Source organism: Terrapene carolina, unplaced genomic scaffold, assembly GCF_002925995.2.
Source record: "Terrapene carolina triunguis isolate 2854851 unplaced genomic scaffold, T_m_triunguis-2.0 Scaffold397, whole genome shotgun sequence".
In the NCBI taxonomy this organism is placed as follows: Eukaryota; Metazoa; Chordata; order Testudines; family Emydidae; genus Terrapene; species Terrapene triunguis.
In genome coordinates, this window is record NW_020664748.1 from 1,874,873 (window position 1) to 1,894,295 (window position 19,423).

At 44.4% G+C, this 19,423-nt stretch overlaps 1 protein-coding gene across 2 annotated transcripts in view; it reads right to left on the bottom strand.

The window, feature by feature from the left end:
• The window catches only part of ASH1L (ASH1 like histone lysine methyltransferase), a 149,144-nt gene that overhangs the window by 48,139 nt on the left and 81,582 nt on the right, over positions 1-19,423 (bottom strand). For both annotated transcript variants that reach the window (XM_026658096.2, XM_026658097.2), the window contains exons 5-6: positions 15,662-16,400; positions 10,412-10,591 (exon numbers count right to left, since the gene is read on the bottom strand). In XM_026658096.2, coding sequence (XP_026513881.1) covers positions 10,412-10,591; positions 15,662-16,400 — 919 coding nt within the window. The remainder of the gene's footprint in view (positions 1-10,411; positions 10,592-15,661; positions 16,401-19,423) is intronic.

Below are 19,423 nucleotides of genomic sequence, written 5' to 3' on the forward strand. Positions count from 1 at the left end.
TGTGGCAATTTTAATGATGCCTGGGTGGAGGAGCAACGCAACCTGGGCTGGGGTGGAGGAGGGTATAACATTAAAAAGGTAGTCTGACTCCTCCACTAGTTACTCGACCTCCAAGTTCAGGTTGGCAGCCACCCTTTTGAGCAGGTCCTAGTGCTCCTTGAAGTCGTCAGGGGGGCTATTCGTTTGCAAGGGGCCAGCCACCACTTTGTCCAGAGACAACAGAGATGACTGCACAGCAGGGGGAGTTGTCCGGGGACGCCTCCTTGGGCGTTGGGCTGACTATGTCGCCCCTGTGTCGGATTCAGTACCGTGTTCCGACTTGGGTGCTGGCTGTGCCGGGGGCAGCTTGTCCAATGCAGCCTGGGAGGAATGGTGGGAGTATGGGACCAGCATAACAGGTAAACCCCATGGGTTCCAGTACTGCCACTGAGTGGGTCATTGCCCCTGCCTTCACACCATCATCGCCGCAGGAGCCGTGCTGGTCTCGCGGGCCAGTGGCGATTTGCCTTTTATTGGCGAGGGGCTGAGCTCCCCTTCAGGCTCAGACCATTAAATAAATAAATAAATTAATGGAGATATCCTATCTCCTAGAACTGGAAGGGACCTTGAAAGGTCATCGAGTCCAGCCCCCTGCCTTCACTAGTAGGACCAACTACTGATTTTTTGCCCCAGATCCCTAAGTGGCTCCCTCAAGGATTGAACTCACAACCCTGGGTTTAGCAGGCCAATGCTAAAGACAGACCCTCGTCGGCGACCGGTAAGGAGAAGGCAAGGACCGGTGCCTGCCCGAAGAGCGATACTGGGGAACCGGAGACCAGTGCCGTGGCCGGGAACGATCCAGTACCGGGGGCGAAATCGATGCCTGGGAGACTGCCTAGACGATGGTGATCTGTGCAGTGGTGAACTCTGGCAGGAGGCCCAACAGTACCATGGGTATGGGGATCAGTGTTGTGACTCAAGTATCCTGTGCCTTGCAGGCGGAGACCTTGGCATCAGGGACCTGTGTCTTCTAATCAGGGACTGAGGCTACGGTGCCAGGGTCCGAGGCCATGGTGATGGGGACAAACACCTGCAGTCCAGTGATCGGGGACACTCCACTGCTTTAGGGGGCAGTCCCGTAACCTACCTGTAGATGCCGAGGCCTTGGCCGGGTCTGTCGCCTGACTTGGCATCTGCAGTGCTGGTTGGCCTGCCTGCTCTTTGGCCACTGGGCCCACTTCGGGCACAGATGACCCTACTAGGGGCTGGGACCCCCTGCCGCTCCCAGAAGTCGGGGACGGATCCCTGGCTGGACTAGGGGGTCCAACAGCAGCGATACTTCTGAGCAGCTCTGGGGCGGGCACATGGCCTGACACAGGCCCTCTGCCAAAAGCCCCCTTTTTCTGTGGTGCTGGCAGGCCAGTTGACTTCAACCGCTTCTTAGGCACTGGGAAGGGGGAATGGTGCTGGGAGGATTCTAGTGCTGGTGGTGCACTGCGTGCCGACGCTGAGATGCTGGGCGTGGAGTCCGATCGAGAGGGCTCTGAGGTAGGATGAAGCGCAGCCTCCATGAGGCGGGCCCTCAAGCGGATATCCCGCTCCTTCTGAGTTTGAGGGCAAAAGTTTTTGCAGATCTTGCACTTATCCCAAATACTTTGAACAGCTCTCGTGGGGGTCACTAATGGGCACTGGCCAGCTGCACGATGAACATGGGTTAAAGCCTACGGAACGGGGCATGCCCCATTCTGAGGCGAGGTCCCAGCTGGGATTCTAACTCCTAAACAATTACTCTAACACTTAATTTAAATGTCTAAGTACCTATCAGCTAACAATAAAGGAGACAGAACAATGGACTGTAAGAACAGCTAACGCTCTTGCAATGCAAGACAAGGCGCTCCGACCAACCGTCACAGGTGTTAAGAAGGAACTGAGAGGGCGTAGGGTTGGCAGCGCCTAATATACCAACGCATGAACGCGGCACTCAAGAGGGCGCTACAGCCGACCTTACGGACACCACTAAGGCAAAAATCTCCGATGACTGTGCATGTCGGCACGCACACACCTAGAATGGAATCGACATGAGCAAGCACTCAAAGAATAACTTTTAGTGCTCCAGACAGTGTACCAGGGTGCACTAGGCCCTGAGGCCCCTGCTGGAGACCAAACTGCCCCAGAAGAGGGTAGTGGAGAGGGTCCTCCAGTTGCCTAGATAGGCAGCGTCAGACACAGCCAACCAGGAGAGAGGCTGCAGGGATCAGCCAATCAGGGTCCAGCAAGCTTGTATAAAAGGAGCTGAGGGCCAGAGTGAGACTGGGGGAATCAAGAGGTGCTCCTGGCTGGCTGCAGGGGCTGAAAGGGATGGACAGATCAGTTGCAGTCAGGGGCCGTGAGAACCAGAGAACAGCTCTTGGTTCTCTGCTGGGACTAAGCAGGTAGTTACTGGCAGGGACCGGGAGGGGAGCTTCTGGCTGGCTGCTGGGACTCAAAAATGGGCTACAAGGAAGTGGCCCAGGGAACCATAGAGCAGCAATTAGTAAAGGGACACAGCACGAGGCTGCTACACTTAAAAGGTCCCAGGGTCGTGACCTGGAGCAGTGGGTGGGACTGGGTCTCCCCACCACCCTCCAGCCACTAGGGGAAGTGGCTACGCCCTAAGGAAGAGAATTAGAATTGTGGCAACCCAGGGAAGGGGACTACACTGGGACTAACTCAGTGGGGAGCTGTGGGCAGTGAAGTGAGTCCAAGAGTGAAATCTTTGGTGAGCTTAAACTCAAAAAGGAAGCTTACAAGAAGTGGAAATTTTGACAGATGACTATGGAGGAGTATGAAAATATTGCTAGAGCATGCACGGGTGTAATCAGGAAGGCCAAGGCACAATTGGAGTTGCAGCTAGCAAGGGATGTGAAGGGTAACAAAAAGGGTTTTTACAGGTATGTTAGCAACAAGAAGGTGGTCAGGGAAAGTGTGGGACCCTTACTGAATGGTGGAGGCAACATAGTGACAGATGATGTGGAAAAAGCTGAAGTACTCAATGCTTTTTTTGCCTTGGTCTTCACAGACAAGGACAGCTCCCAGACTGCTGCACTGGGCAACACAGTATGGGGAGGAGGTGAGCAGCCCTCAGTGGTGAAAGAACAGGTTAAGGACTATTTAGAAAAACTGGACATGCAGAAGTCCATAGGTCTGGATCTAATGCATCCAAGGGTGCTGAGGGAGTGGCTGATGTGATTGTAGAGCCATGGGCCATTATCTTTGAAAATTCGTGGCGATCAGGGGAGGTCCCGGACGATTGGAAAAGGGCAAATATAGTGCCCATATTTAAAAAAGGGAAAAAAGAGAACCCGGGGAACTACAGACTGGTCAGCCTCACTTCAGTCCCCAGCAAAACCATGGAGCAGGTCCTCGAGGAATCCATTTTGAAGCCTTGGAGGAGAGGAAGGTGATCAGGAACAGTCAACATGGATTCACCAAGGGCAAGTCATGCCTGACCAACCTGACTGCCTTCTATGAGATAACTGGCTCTGTGGATATGGGGAAAGCGGTGGATGTGATACATATTGACTCTAGCAAAGCTTTTGATACTGTCTCCCACAGTATTCTTGCCAGCAAGTTAAAGAAGTATGGATTGGATGAATGGACTATAAGGTGGATAGAAAGCTGGCTAGATTGTCGGGCTCAACGGGTAGCGATCAATGGCTTGATGTCTAGTTGGCAGACGGTATCAAGCGGAGTGCCCTGGGGGTTGGTCCTGGGGACAGTTTTGTTCAACATCTTTATTAATGATCTGGATGATGGGATGAATTGCACCCTCAGCAAGTTCGCAGATGACATTAAGCTGGGGGGAGAGGTAGATACGCTGGAGGGTAGGGGTAGGGTACAGAGTGACCTAGACAAATTGGAGGATTGGGCCAAAAGAAATCTGATGAGGTTCAACAAGGACAAGTGCAGAGTCCTGCACTTTAGGAAGGAAGAATCCCATGCACCGCTACAGGCTGGGGACTGACTGGCTAAGCAGCAGTTCTGCAGAAAAGGACCTGGGGATTACAGAGGATGAGAAGCTGGATATGAATCAGCAGTGTGCCCTTGTTAAGGAGGTTATGTTTTCTTTTGGTATGGGCAAAATAGCTGTGGTGGCAGCACAACAAGAAGATGATCTATTGCTGTGCGCTGGAGGTATGGCTGGCAGCGTCACAAGACGACTGCCCACAGCCATTTGTCCATCACAGCATTCTTTCATCTGTTCCCAAGAAAGGAAATAGTCCCAGGAGCATGGGGACAAGACACTAAAACTGAGGAGGGCTGCAATTCTGCAAACAAACAATTTAAAGGAGGCGTCATGAGCACACATATTTCCAAAGGTTTCAAGCAGAGGTAGGATGGTAATCTTTAAGATATGCTATATCCATCAGACCTTAACTCAGAACTTCCCTTAGAGAAGAGAAAAACTGTTTATTGTTCTTATTTTGGATGATAACTCTTATCCATGTCATGAGCTGAAGAGATCTCTTGTCTATGATATTTATTGCCTTGTTCAGGACATTAAGTCCAAGAGCATTATGCAACTTCGAAGAAACCAGCAGGCACATAACAAAAAGCTAGAAAATTGTAGACCCAACAGGTATTCTGACCTTAGAATCTTAGCTTATATTAGTTAATATTTATATATTTTCAATACTATCCCCAGAGGAACATTACTCCGAAGGTAGGAAGAAAATCTCTTGCATAACGTATTGACCCAAAATTTCCATTAGAAGAGGTATTCCGCAGTAACTATTTTCCCCCAGGAGCTAAAACAATTATTAAATATAATTAGGGAAGGAAGACGGGAGAGACTCTGAACTCCTCCACAAAAGCCACTGTTGGGTGAATAGCAGTGATTGCTCTCCACAATCTTCCTTTGTTTTCAAGGCCTCTGGCTTGCACAGGCACACACTGAACTTTTTTATCTATCTCATAAGGTTGTAAAGAGTAATACTTGTATTTTCAGAGACTTTTTAAAGTTTTGGGAGCTTCAGATAAAATCTGAAGCAAGTACCCCCTTCTTTGAGGAGGAGAGGCCTTAGGTGCTCATCTTCTATAAGACTCCAAATGAGCCCCAATATAGATAAGATCCTCAAGTCTATGCTTTCTGGACATATCAAATTAGGATGCATCTCATCAGCAAAAAGCCTTTATTATTTTTCCAGTGCTAGTTGAAGACTGGGGAAAGCCCACTTGTACACTAATACCACACCTGCTATCCCAGGCAGTAAAACCACCCTAGGAAATAGAGAGAGGCTGAGGTACATCTTAGATAACATCCCTTTAATTCTTGGTTCTCTTCCCAGGAATCATGCTCCACTGATGCACTGCACTGCATATCTGGGCTTTCTTCAGCCTACTGTAAGAAAACCTCTACACCTAGTTGAGTTGAAAGAGTGGGATCCTACAGTGGCAACCTGTGTAATTCAAATTCCCTAAGCATAGGCAGCAGAGGCAGAGAAATGAATGCAGACCTTACCCCTGCAATGGCAGGCTACAGCTTTCAATGGCACTACGAACATTTTCTCTGCTATCTTTTAACTGTTGGCCCATAACTGATCCAGGGAGAGGCTCCAAACAGAAATGACGAAGCTCAGCAGAGCTGCAGCTATTGCAATTGTCCTCCCACATTGCAGTGAGGGAAACCAGTTTTAGAGGTGCCAAAATCTCTGAAGTTGGATAATGTAAAGAGCAAAAGGGAATAAGTGATTGATACCACATTGGAAAAAAGTAAGAATGCAGACAGTGGCTTCTAGTGGAAACATGGACAAGCACTTAACTGTACCATCACTAGAGGGTGCTGTTCCATTATAACAGTTGCATTCTTGTTCCCAAACCATGACATTTTTACAGCCAAAAAAAACATGGGTATGGGTAAAGTTACATGAAACCTAGAAGAACACGTATTAACAGCTCCTCCTTCCCCAACTACTAGTCCCATGATTTTTAATGAAACACCAAATAGTAGCTACAGAGGCTTTAATGATAAATGCAGCAACTCCAAATGATAATTCATGCCTGCTCAAGAGATGGAAAATAAGATTGGGAAATAATTAAATGTTCTTTTATGGATTGTTATCAATTTTTTACTTACTAAACTGTTTTAATAATTTGATTAAAAGTGGTTGACTGGCTAAGGGCTGAGAATCATTCCTCTCCCGCTTAGGATTTTAACTTGCAAAAGGGAAGTGGAGGAGCAAATCTCAAGTTTCAACCAGCAAGCAAAGATTTTTTTTGGGGTGGGGAAGGGGAAACGAACAGAAAAGAGGGCCAACCAATAGAAATGATTAGACAAAGCCCACTTTCAGGTGACTTGTGTCACCCTAATGTCAGTCCTCCTTTAATCACTTTTACTGCAGCAGAAAGGGAAATAGGTGAAGCTTAGTCCTGGGATAGAAAAGGTGATCACATTTATTCAAGCAAATAAAAATATTGTGATAAATTGTTCCATGGTTTCCCCTCTTAAAAAAAAAAAGGAGGACCAATACATTGGCGAGAAGAATGGAAAATCCATTTAGGACATTACAGTGGACAGCGGTAAAAGGGAATTAGGTGGTTATGAAGAGATCTTTAGTGTATGAATATCTTCTCTGTGGAATATTTAATTTACTATTACAGTCAGTCCCATCATTCCAAGACATGGAATAATCTATTAATTTAATAAACCACAGTGAAAATCTTGTGGTTCTTAAAATAAAAGCTATTATATTAGATGCCAGATTGCAAACCCCTTACTCACACTGGTAAGCAGTTACTCACGAGTAGTTCCACTGAAGTCAATGAATTTGTATAAGTAACTGCTCACCGATGTTAGTAAGGTGCTCACAATCTGTCTCCAAGTAAAAACAGGAAAGTCAGATGTGCTTAAGAGAGATGGATTTTTGAATTTGGCTCATAGTCAGGAATCTCTGGTGTGGGTTGTGAAGGGGATATATCACATTTATGTCTTATAGTGATTTTCATACACCCTGATTTTCTTAATTATTTTGTGCGTGTTGACAGTTACGTTAGAAGTTTGTTTAAAAGACAGATATAAGGGATTATTTTTTAGCTTTGCACAGGACCAAAGAACAACTTTTCAGTTTACAGTTCAGTCTTGCAGAAGCTTACGATATGCAAAATACTAGCAGTAATTTTTTAAAATGGTGGTATGCAGTCCAAGAGACAATAATTAGTTACTGACTTCAAGGATCCTGCTAGGATGCATCCTGTAATACAGGGGTGGCCAACCTGAGCCTGAAAAGGAGCCAGAATTTACCAATGAACATTGCCAAAGAGCCACAGTAATATGTCAGCATCCCCCCATCCGCAATCCCCCTCCAGCCCCCAGTGCCTCCCGCCCACCGCCAGCCCCACCAATCAGCGTCTCCTCACCCCTCCTGCCCGCCACAATCAGCTGTAGTGCGCAGGAGGCTCTGGTGGGGAGGGGGGAGGAGCGAGGACATGGGAGGCTCAGGAGAAGGGGCAGGGGCCTTGGGGGAAGGGGTGGAGTGGTGGCAGGACCTGAGGCAGAGCAGGGGGTTGAGCAGTGAGCACCCCACAGCACATTGGAAAGTTAGCATCTGTAGCTCCAGCCTCAGAGTCAGCACCTATACAAGGAGCTGCATATTAACCTCTGAAGAGCCGCATGCGCTCCGGAGTTGGCCACCCCTACTATAATACATTCCACTTGCAAAGAACTCAGCTATTGCAGATCAGTTATGTCATTTTCAGTCAGTTATGGCACTGACAGTCAAAGCTGTCTCTTTACAGTTTAAAGAGAGACTGGTGATTGACTTAATCAGTCAATTTTTTTTAAATTTTAAGATGATTATTATGGGCCAGATGCCACTATCTTTATGCACACTGAATAATATCTTACTTCACGAGCAGTCTGATACCAATGGGACTACTTACGGAATAAGGTCCTTCTCATTGTGAGAAAGGATGTAAAAATTGGCTCTAAATATCTGTATTAATAAACCACCATAGCGGGAATTTCTCCACATCCCTTTTGGAGTTCTTAAGGTTCACATTTCTTCCACTCTACACCTATCCTTGAAGCCTTCCATGGCAGCAATGTTATTTCTGTCAAAAGACTGGGCACAGGACTTAAAGTGGGGAACTCTGTAAAGATTTAAAACAGGTTACCTAACTCCTCTGTACCACTCTAGATACTATAGTGATAAGCACACCTATAAATGCTTAATTAGACAGTTTCTTCATCTGTAAAAGGGGGATAATAATACTTACTCATCTTTGTAAAGTATTTTGAGACATAGGCCTTGATTTTCAGATGTGCTAAGCGTTCACATCTCCAAATGAAATCAACAGGAGCTGCAAGTACTCAGAATCTCTGAAAATCAGGTCCCTACTGTAGAAAAGTGCTATATAAGTACTAGTATTATTATTTATCTTTTGGAGCTCATCAACACTGCTTTCTTAAGAGTGAAATTTGCCCCTGTGCAGAGGACCAGCACAAGGTCTAAGTACTATGTAAAAGAATCTCCTTAGTTTTTCCCTCCAGACAGTAGGAGACCCCAGACATGCCCAGTTATCTACATGGGGGTCGGGGGCGGACTTATATATACGCTCATGTTTCTTAGTCCTTGTAAGGGGGAACCATGCCCTTTGCAGGCCTTCTTAAGTCTCTTCTGATGGGGACTCAAAAGGAAAATTAAGCATTTCAGCTCACTCAAGAATAACTTCTTCCTGGGGCCAACAGTGGCTATCTGTACAGCAGATTGCAAGGAGTCCTTCCGGCTGGGCTGCTGAATCTGGCCCACTTTGTCAGGCTTTCCCTGGGAGTTTGCTGGGCTCCCGATAGGGTCCTGGATAGAGACCTCCTAGATAGTAGTTCCCCCTGTGGCTTCAGGAGTTGCTCCAGCAGTTTCCTGCTCAGGATGATCTCTCTCCCCTGATGACTACAGTTTCCTCCTTTTTAAAGGCCTGCTCCCTACAATACATAATTGACAGGGCCAGAGGGGCAGGGCTAGTCCTGCACATAGGGCGTCTCTGGCACTTTTGTCATCAGTGTGGGATCTATACACCCCATCACATTGTGTTTTGAGAATTTAAGGGCTTAGTAATAGTATATAGGCTTTGCGTTGAACTTCTCTACATTCATGCCCAATTCTGATAAATCTAGAAATTCACTTGAACTTTTAATTAAAATTTGAAAAGTGACATGTCTGTCCACCACACCTGCAATGAGTGCTCTCATTGTCTGGGTAGGCTTCTGGCAGGATTATTAACATTTTATTACAAAGAAAAAAAAAAAGACATGTTACCATGGCTGAGGAACTGAAAATCTATCTGCTCCAGTGGGAATATTCTATTGCAAACAAAAATGCTCAGACACTAGACATTTAACGCTTATTTTCAGAAAAGACTCTAATCTTTAGAAACAGAACATCCAAAGGACAGTACCACTATCACAGCTCGAGGAGGCGGTGCTTTCTAACAAATAACCACCAACAGCTGAATAAAAATGCAACTGCAGTCTCATTTTGGTCAAAACAAGAACCTCACAGCTTCTTCCTTACAGTCTTGCTCAAATAACTACATTCTAATGTGAAAAGAGATGCAATCAGGAACAGTTACTAAACCATACACCAGCAGGTCTCACTGTAGTCTCTGGAGCATTTGCTAATTGTCTATGGAAAGCTCACTGGTCACATGATGCCAGTTCTCCTCTTTGTTTCCATCTGCCAAATCCCATTAAAAGAAAACTAAAAATACAATACTTTACTAACAAACAATTGCTGTAGCTGCGGCAGGGATGTTATGTGATCACAAATGGGAGGGGAAGTGGGTCCATGCAATCAGAAATGGGAGGAGAGATGTCCATGAAACAATCTCTCTATTAAGTTGTGAGCTACATGGTGAAAAAAAGTTTGGGAACCTCAGTTCTTTACATTAACCATCACGTATAAAAAGAAGCAGATGAACAGCACTTAACTGTACAATGAATAGGAAGCAGAGATGTATCTTTGGTAAAACATGAAGTTCCTTCACTTTACGAGCCAGTCACACTAAAGATGACTGTGTTATCATAAATCAATAAAAGCAAGACAACTAAAGGCCCTTTTTATGTTGACACTGTGCTCAGTACCTGAGTATCTCAAGCTCTGCCAGCCCCTTTATTGTCATGATCTTTTAGGTTGTTGAATAAAGCTGTCTTACCTTCTTCAAGGCTGATACTCAGCAACACTTTCAGATTGCTGGAGGTTGTTTTCTGACTGGGGTTACATTTTAAATCTTCACTGGGTCAGATTCTGATAATTATCATGCATGTAATTTTTCACAGGCTTGAATTAAGTTGGTGGTTTTATTTCAGCTGCTTATTAGTAGCAGCTCTTCAAGGTTCTAGTTGAAAGAAGAGAGTTTCCTCTGGAATATCAGACAGCAGCGTTTCACTGGTACTACTTACTCTGTTGTTTTGTACACATCAGAGTACAGCCCCGCCTTCTGGTATTTCTTCTTTGGGGGCCTAGGAGCCTTCTTCTCACGCTGGGTAAAAGTAGGCAAATGCTGCTCAGTGTTTTCAGATTCATGCGCCTTCCCAATGGCTTCTAGGTGACTAGGTGATTCAGTTGATGTCTCAGAAAAGCTGGAAGAAAATGTAAAGATGAACTTATTGCAACAGTATTGTTCTATATTGTACAAAGAAGCCCAACAAAGAAGTCTCTGCAGATTGTTAAATGGCCAGATGTCTTTATCAGATTAAAACTTTTTTTTGCCAATTTCTGCATTTCGGACAGGATATTTTACAAGTAACAATTAACTTTGTACAAAAACAAGAAATCAACTTTCTTGGAGTGTAAAGCACAAAGTAACTTAAATATCTGTTTTATATATGTATAATCATAAACAGGTATCTAGCAGTCTGTGCACGTATATACAAGTAGGCACACATGCTCACACCATGTTACTAAATTTCTCCCGCCTATAGAGAGAAATATTTAAAACTTTAGAACTAATTTCATTTCAACGTAAGTTCATTTTTGGTTCTGGAAACAGTAAGCTGTTTGTTGACAAACTGATGAAGTTATCCAGCACTCCTCCAGAATTTTAAGATGGTTATTTTCCTCATAGTCATGAAGACCTAGGGTTTGATTCTCTCTCATTTACACTAGTATAAATCAGAAGTGACTCCACTAAAGTCAATGGGACAAACCACTGTTGGTGAGTGTAACCGAGGGTATGTCTACTCTGCAAATGAAGGTGTGACTGCAGCGCAGATAGGCATACCCATGCTAGCTTTAGTCTAGTTAGCGTGGGTAACAGTAGCAGCGAAGACCAAACAGCACAGAACCCAGGGTGGGCCAGGAACTTGAATACGTACCCAGAGTCCCCACCATATCATACTAACGTTACCTGCGCCAATTAGATTAAAGCTAGAGTGGATACACTTACCCGTGTTGCAAACACCCCTTCATTTGTGGTGTTGACGTACCCTGAGAGGATAATCAGATCCTTGGTTTCTAAACAGGGCTTGACGTAGTCTCTATGAAACGCCCTGATGATGGAATAATATTCAATTGTTATAAAATTTGGGTATTAAACATAGGCTATGTCTACACTGCGTGCCGCTGGGATGTAGGGTATTTGCTGCTACATGCTGCAGTGAAAAGCAGGTTGCGCCCATGCTGCAATGTCTAGCTATACACATCAGTGAAAGACCTAGCAAGGTGGAGGCAGCAGGGAAAGGCTCTGGCAGCAGGAAGCTGCCGGAGCCTTTTGCACACTGCCTCCTTGCTCCCAGAGCCTTTCCTTGCTGCTGAAGCCTTTCCCTGTGGCAGAGAAAGACTCCAGCAGTGGTGAGGCAGCAGGACATGACATTGCTAAAAATAGCAGTATAGACAGGTGAGGCATTGCTTGGGTGTGTTACAGAGCTGTGTAGAGTACATACACACAGGGTTCCTATTTATACCTGGGCTAAAGGGCATGCAGTGTATGTACTCTGCTTGCCACCATAAGGAGTGTGCAATGTAGACATACTCAGAATGGTCTTACCAATTTCAGAGTTCTCTGTTTTGATGGGCCTGGTCTGCAACCCCATACAATATAGACAACTTTAAGCTTTGTTTCTAAAGCTATTGTGAAAGTAAGAATGACAGCTTGCTGCTGCATAGGTTGAATTATTAGCTAATGAATGTTTGAAGTGGATGCTGACCCAGTATGGCCATTCTTATGATGTTATTTTAAGCAATGCAAAGTCTTGCTCCCTTAAGAATCAAATAAGGGGCAACTTGTGATCTGTGGTGTTATATACAAATGTTAACAGTAAATACTGCCTGGCCAACACATCCTGGACCAGCGAGGGGAAAGTTCTACCCATATCTTACTGAGGGGTACAGAGAAATACCGGCACTGAGATTTGTCCGTCTGTTGGAGACTAACTGAGGTAGAATTTAGCTTTCCCATATAAGGGAATGAATTAGATGGAGCTGTTGAAGTGCCATGGTTATGACAGGGTTCTATTTTGCACTTAAACTGAGAGTTCAACCTCTTTTTTTTTTTTGGTATGAAAAAGACAGTATATCTGCCCCAATTTTTCAGTACATAACCTCTCAATAAAACTTATATTTGAAAATCCTCAGAAAATTCATCTGTTAATTTCTGGGTTCTAATCTGTTTAAAATTAGCCTAAAAAGTTCACATTACTAAATCTCATGATAATTTGGGCCCCTCTAGGTTAAAAACTAAAAACTTTCTACAATGAGAGTTTGGAGGTCTGGGGGTAAATGTAATTTGTAGTTATTTAAACACAAACAATTATTAGCATTGTCATAATTTAATCTTTATGTTCTGCAGTTAGCTGATGGAAATAATGGTTTATGTTATCTACTTCCATTCTCCAATGCAGTATGTGGAAACCTTTTTGAGCAGTTTAGGAAAGGAGTACGACTGCCTTTTGACATATGCCCCCGTTATGTTCCCTGCATCTGAAATTGGGTTATGCTCCCCTTCCAGCACCCTCTTCCCCAAACGTAAGTGGGCATGATTTTCCAGAACTGTGCAGAATAGAGAGTAAGGAAAAGTTTGAGGCAAATGTGGTCTGTCTGTGGTGATAAGTTTGGGGAAGGAGGTACTGGAAAAAGTGGCATCCCTTTTGGGGAAGAGTTATATTTGTGGTCATGATCAGAGCTTATCACTTCATTGTCTGTGGTGTACAGTGACTGTTCTAGTGCTAAGGTGTATGCCTTAACTTTTCTTTGCTTCTTGGTTTTATGCTGGGTATGTCATGTATAGATCGTCCTTAACTGACACAAAATGTAGTGGTTTTGTATATTAATTTATATTGGGTATATGCCACACTCAGAGGTACGGTCCAGTACAGCGTACCGGCAAGAGCTGGTACACAGCCGACCATACCGGCAGGGGGCAACTTCCCCAGGCCGGTGATTTAAAGGGCCCGGGGCTCCGGCGGTGATTTAAAGGGCCCGGGGCTTCCGGCCGCCGCTACCACAGCGGCGCCCCGGGCCCTTTAAATAGCCACCAGAGCTCCGCTGCCGGAGCCCCGGGGTAACAGCAGCAGCCGGGAGCCCTGGGGCTCAGGCGGCGATTTAAAGGGCCTGGGGCTCCCCGCTGCGGCAGCAGCAGCCGGAGCCCCAGGCCCTTTAAATTGCCGCCAGAGCCCCGCTGCCGGAGCCCTGGGGTAGCTGCGGCGGCCCGGGGCTCTGGCGGTGATTTAAAGGGCCCGGGGCTCCGCTGTGGTAGTGGAGGCGGGAGCCCTGGGCCCTTTAAATTGACGCCAGAGCCCCACTGTCAGAGCCCCGGGGCAGTGGTGGTGGCTGGGAGCCCTGGGGCTCCGGCAGTGATTTAAAGGGCCTGGGGCTCCTGGCAGTGGCCGGAGCCCCGGGCCCTTTAAATCACTGGCAGAGCCCCGCTGCCGTAGCTCCGGGATAGCAGTGGCGGCTGGGAGCCCCGGGGTTCCCAGCTGCCGCTGCAGCTACCACTACCATGGGGCTCGGGCGGTGATTTAAAGGGTCTGGGGATTTAAAGGCCCCGCCTCTTCTGGTTGAGGCCCTGCCCCCCTGCTCAGGACTCCGGCATACTGGTAAGTCCTTTAAGTTACTTTCACCCCTGGCCACACTTGAAGAAAATTCAAATCAAAGATCTCCATGATGATGGAACTGTTATTTTCACTTCTTCACTGGGTGGTGTAGGGACAATCTTTGTTATAACCTTTCTGTCACCCAAACTGTCAACTATAATTATGATAGCCTAAAAATATTCTTTGCTAATCATTGTCAGACAAATAATTTCCATTAATTGCTCCTTCTGAAGCACAAGCCCAGAGGGAGAATAGGTTTCACCAAGATGTTTCTGTATCCAGTGTTTGCAAGTCTGAATGTTAGAATTACTTTAGATGCCCTCTCATTTTGGTGAGTTATATTCAATAGCTTAAAGATCCTATCTGAGATACCTTAAAGAGGGCTGATTTTCAGAAAGTGTTGGGCACCCCCCTTTTGAAAATCAAGTCCCTTTAAGTTTTCTCAAATTGGGCACCCTAATATTGAGGCACCCCAAAACACCAGTTACTTCTGAATATCTTGGCCACTGCTTGCTTCACACAGGGGGTGAGGAGAGGTGCCTTTTGCTACACATTCGCAAAGATGCAGCCGTGTTCTGCCCAGCGCAGCTCTATTGTCACGAGGGACTCTCTGGGCCACTCGTGCTGCTGGCAGTGCATGTGGTCTCTCTACCCCAAACCCCCCAGTTCCCAGAAGCCATATTATGGCTGCTCCCTGCACTGATTTTGAGGATGACTGCTCCCTACACTCTCTTCCCCGTTAGCACATGTAATAGAGGGCCCATAATTTGACACCATGTGAAACAGGTCAACTATTGTAATAATGAAGGTTGAGGAACTGGGTGGCTCAGGTTAGGTCTTCAGTTCAAATCTAGCCCAAAGTCTTTAGAATCTGGTTATGATTACAAATGCCGTTTCAGTACCTATATAAAAGGAGTTCGTTTCAGTTCAGTTCCTAGCAAACAAGTATGAATTTAAACCCCATCATCCCAACTGCATCCTTTATGGTATTCTCAACAGAGAAGTAAAAAATCAAATACCATGGACATTGCATGGCAACTAACTCCCTTCTAACCTATCCAGGTCCAGGCTGAAGCACACTGATAGAGCAATGAATGGGAAATGTATCTATTTAGGTACTTATATGGCTTTCATTATCATCATATCTGAGAACCTCATAAGCATTAATTAATTTTATCCTCAGAGGCAAGTTTTATCCCTATTTGTAAATCTGAGGCACAGCACAGATTCAGTCATTTGCCCAAGGTTACACAAGAAGTCCATCGCTGAACCAAGAATTTAACCTAGGTCTCCTAAGTCCAAATCTACCAACCTTTCTCCCTACAGAGCTACTGCTGCCCCGAGTAGTATAGAGAAGAAAGGCACTTTGGTCTTCAGGGCTACTGATTTAGCACTTTTAATGAACACCAAATTCACTTTAACAAAAAACAAAATTAAAAAAGAAGTTATAATTTAAACTAGCATATGCTGATTCCCTCTGAATTGATTCCCTCTGTCAGAGAAATGCACCTAGCAGTGTATGTGAGATGGGGGATGGAATAGTTGAAGTTTTGGAGAAACACATTTCGTACAGGTTTCAATTGCCTATTCTTTGAAGGTACAAAAATGTGAAGGAATTACCTTTTATTACTCTCCTGCTCATCTTCTGGTACAGACTTGTGTCTTTTCCTGGCCTGTTCCTCTGCAAGCCATCTCTTCCTCTTCCACCCTTTTCTGTGCTCTGCATTCAAGTTCACACTCTGTACTACAGCCTCAATTACATCTGTGATAGTATCAGGTCCAAGGTGTAAAGTGTTGCTTTCTTTCCTTCCCTCTAACTCCTGACTGACAAACCGAGCTGCCTGGAAAGCCTGCATTGAAACTACAGCCTGTAGTGGGTATTTCCGGGGCCTGCCTGGCTTGCGCTTCACAAAGTTATTCCCCGTCCGTGACTGCCTTTGCAGCTTTTTGGCTTTTAGAATTTTATTGACGTGGTCCAGATTTTTCTTGGTTGCCAAGATCTTGTTGTAACTACACATTTTTCTAGCCTGTCGCTGCATAGCTTCAACCACACTTCTCTTCAGATGATGTGGGGAGTAGCTGCTTGGTAATCTGTCTGAAAGAAGTGAGATGCCATCATTGCAAGAGTCACTTGGAACTGCTGGAACTAACAGACTGTCCTGTTTTCCCAGGCCTCTCTCCCTGTTGTGGTTTCGACCAGGACTAGCTGAAGGTGGAACAGATACATTTGCAATGACTGCTTCTATGGTTTTGTCCAGTGCAGCCTGGCTGTCATGTTGTGCCATGCGCTGCAGTAAACTATCCACTGAATCATCTACAGCAATCCCCAGTTTTGTTCCTCGTGTGGGTATTCCAATCACTGGAAAACACAAATAAACATAAGCATACTAGAACAGATTTTAGTTATGATCATCACTAAATTCTATCAGGTTTAAAACAAATTCCAATGGCTATATGTCCCTCTTGATCTCAAAATACTAAGGAGATATTGCCAAATTTTAATTTCTTATAATAGAGCGTCTAATAATTACATATTGTAAAGATACTTATTTTTGTAACAGAGTCTTACTAGGTAGGAGGACTAGGGATGGAAGTAAGAGGGGTATTTGCATTCTGTTCTATGAATTTCTTTCACATTTTTCTTTTCTCTTTGATCTAAGCAGATCAGCACACCTTGTTTTCCCTCTTCTGTTTCTTTCAGGGCAGAATGATAAAGGCATTGTCAATTAAAGAAAAGCCTGAAAGGATGCATTAGTCTGCAGAAGTAAAGTGCTTAAGAGTATGCCACTTTTCTTCTTATGTTCTGATCCTGCAAATACTTATGCACATGAATTCAAGTGTGAAAGTGTTTTCAGGATTGGGGGCTTTGAATTGTAAGTTCTTCAGGGTAGGGATCATGTCTTTGTAAAGTATTATGAAAGGGGATGGTCCAAACCATTATCATAATTATAGTTGCCAACCCCGCCCCCCCCCCCCCCCCCCCCTGCCCAGGTGGTGATCAGCATTTGGAATTTTGTCACCAGAAATGCCTGCAAAATCCAAAATATTAAAATTAAAAAAAAAAAAGAAAAATAACTTGGACACTGAGGATGCCCTGAAGAGTAAGTGGGGTAGGACTCATGATCACAAACACTGGAGAAAAAGGATTGCTATTGTTGGGTTCAGAAACGAATTTTCCCCAGTGAGATCAATTCCTATACAAACAGTAACAGTCTCAGAAATTCTGTGAACACATAATTTAAACACTGATCAAATGTTAAGCACTATTTCAAATCATTAGCTATACTGCTAATGAAACTGACTGTGCATTAAGGAAATGACCTGGAATACCCAGAGAAAGCAGCAAGATCATTTACACAGGAAACAAACGTAGCCCATTTTTAAAACAACGTGAAGGCTATTCTGTGTGCTTTGCGTCTTCATCTGCACACTGTTACTTGAAAGAGAGAGTTTCCAGATCAGCCATGCTGTTGATGCAGTATAAGAAGGGATTTGTCCCAAATGAACTATTTCCCAAAGATGCCCTATTGGTTTTTACAGATAAGATTTATTAGAAGAAACTCTGCTCTCACTGGAATAAAAGGAATGCTCTTAGTCTTCTCATAAATATATTTCAGTTACACATTTGCATTTACAAAATGTTACAGTAATTATTGCCAATTATTGAGATTACATCTACTTAAACGGCTGGATGGTAGTGTGTGTTCTGGTGTAAGCGTAACTTTTAAAGGGAAGACACCATGAAGCTTTGCTGTCAGCAAAGTTTGTATTTTCTGGCAGGAGGGAGATTGTGCATTAGCTCAGTGGTTCTCAATGAGGGGTACCCGTACCCCTGGGGGTACACAGAAGTCTTCTAGAGGGTACATCAACTCATCTAGATATTTGTCTAGTTTTACAACAGACTATATAAAAAGCACTAGCAAAGTCAGTACTAAGATTTCATACAGACAATGACTTGTTTATGCTGCTCTATATACTGTATCAGCAGTTCTCAAACTGCGGGTTGCAACTCCAAAGTGGGTCATGAGTTTGTTTTCATGGGGTCGTCAGGGCCTGTGTTAGACTAGCTGGGACCCTGGGCAGAAAGCCAAAGCCCGAGCCCCCCCGGCCTGGGGCTGAAGCCCAAGGCCAAGCAACTTAACTTTGTGGATCCCGCTGTGGCGTGGGGCCCCAGGCAAATACCCTGCTTGCCACCCCCAATGCTGGCCCTGAGAGTAGGAATAGACTCGATGTGGAGAAAAACTTAATTGTTGCTGTTGCTTCACTGGCTCCCAGAATGACAAGTCTCACAAGTGAAAAACAGGCTCAAGTATCACACTGAAATATAAGTACGATATTTATATTCCAATTGATTTATTTTATAATTATATGGTAAAAATGAGAAAGTAAGCAATTTTTCAGTAGTAGTATGCTGTGACACTTTTGTATTTTTTGTCTGATTTTGTAAGCAAGTAGTTTTTAAGTGAGGTGAATCTTGGGGTATGCAAGACAGATCAGATTCCTGAAAGGGGTACAGTAGTCTGGAATGATTGAGAGCCACTGCGTTAGTTAACAGATAAGACACAGACAGTTTAAGATAAATGTTTGTGTTCACCAGTCCAAGTCAAAGACTCAGAAGACAAGAAAAATAATATTAATGAAAATGTACACACTACTGAATTCTCAAATTAACAAATCTACAAACACAAGTGACAATAATTTTCAGATATAGAAGGCAACTTAAATGAAAAAGAATCGACCATTCAACTTCTAAAATCTTCTTATGACCAAATCACTTCTTAAAGGTGTTTGGAAAGAAATACAAGAACATGTGATAGGTCACAGCTATTAGGGTCAACTGTGAACACTTAGTAAACTCAGCAACCTCATTCTCACTGAAACAAGGGGAAGAGTCACACTGCCTGCTTTCAATTTTAGATGTAATATTAAAAACAAATAAATCATCCTTAGCTCTGTCACAACTTTTTAGATAAAAAATGCTAAGGAAATGGAATGCCTCGGGGATTCCTTATAGGCACACCATCTGTTTAGAAAACTGAGCTATGTAAACAGCTGCACTAACTGAAGATAATCAAACTACACAACACAACACATTTTCGGATGTGTCATTTGATGGCCTGTCCTTGAACTAGTGTTCATGTTTTGAAACTAATCCAAAAAGGATCAGACAAACTGTATGATCCCAATGACAGCTGCAGCACTGGTCATGCATGCCTAGAGCACTTGGTAATAAAGATGCTTTCTATGACAAAAACACTGAAATACACCATGTGCTCACAACGTACAAAGAATTTAAAGACACAAATGGTCACACCAGAAGCTCTAGCAGCGTCATCTCTATGGTGATGATAAATTTGCCATTCAGTTTTCTACTTGCACTCT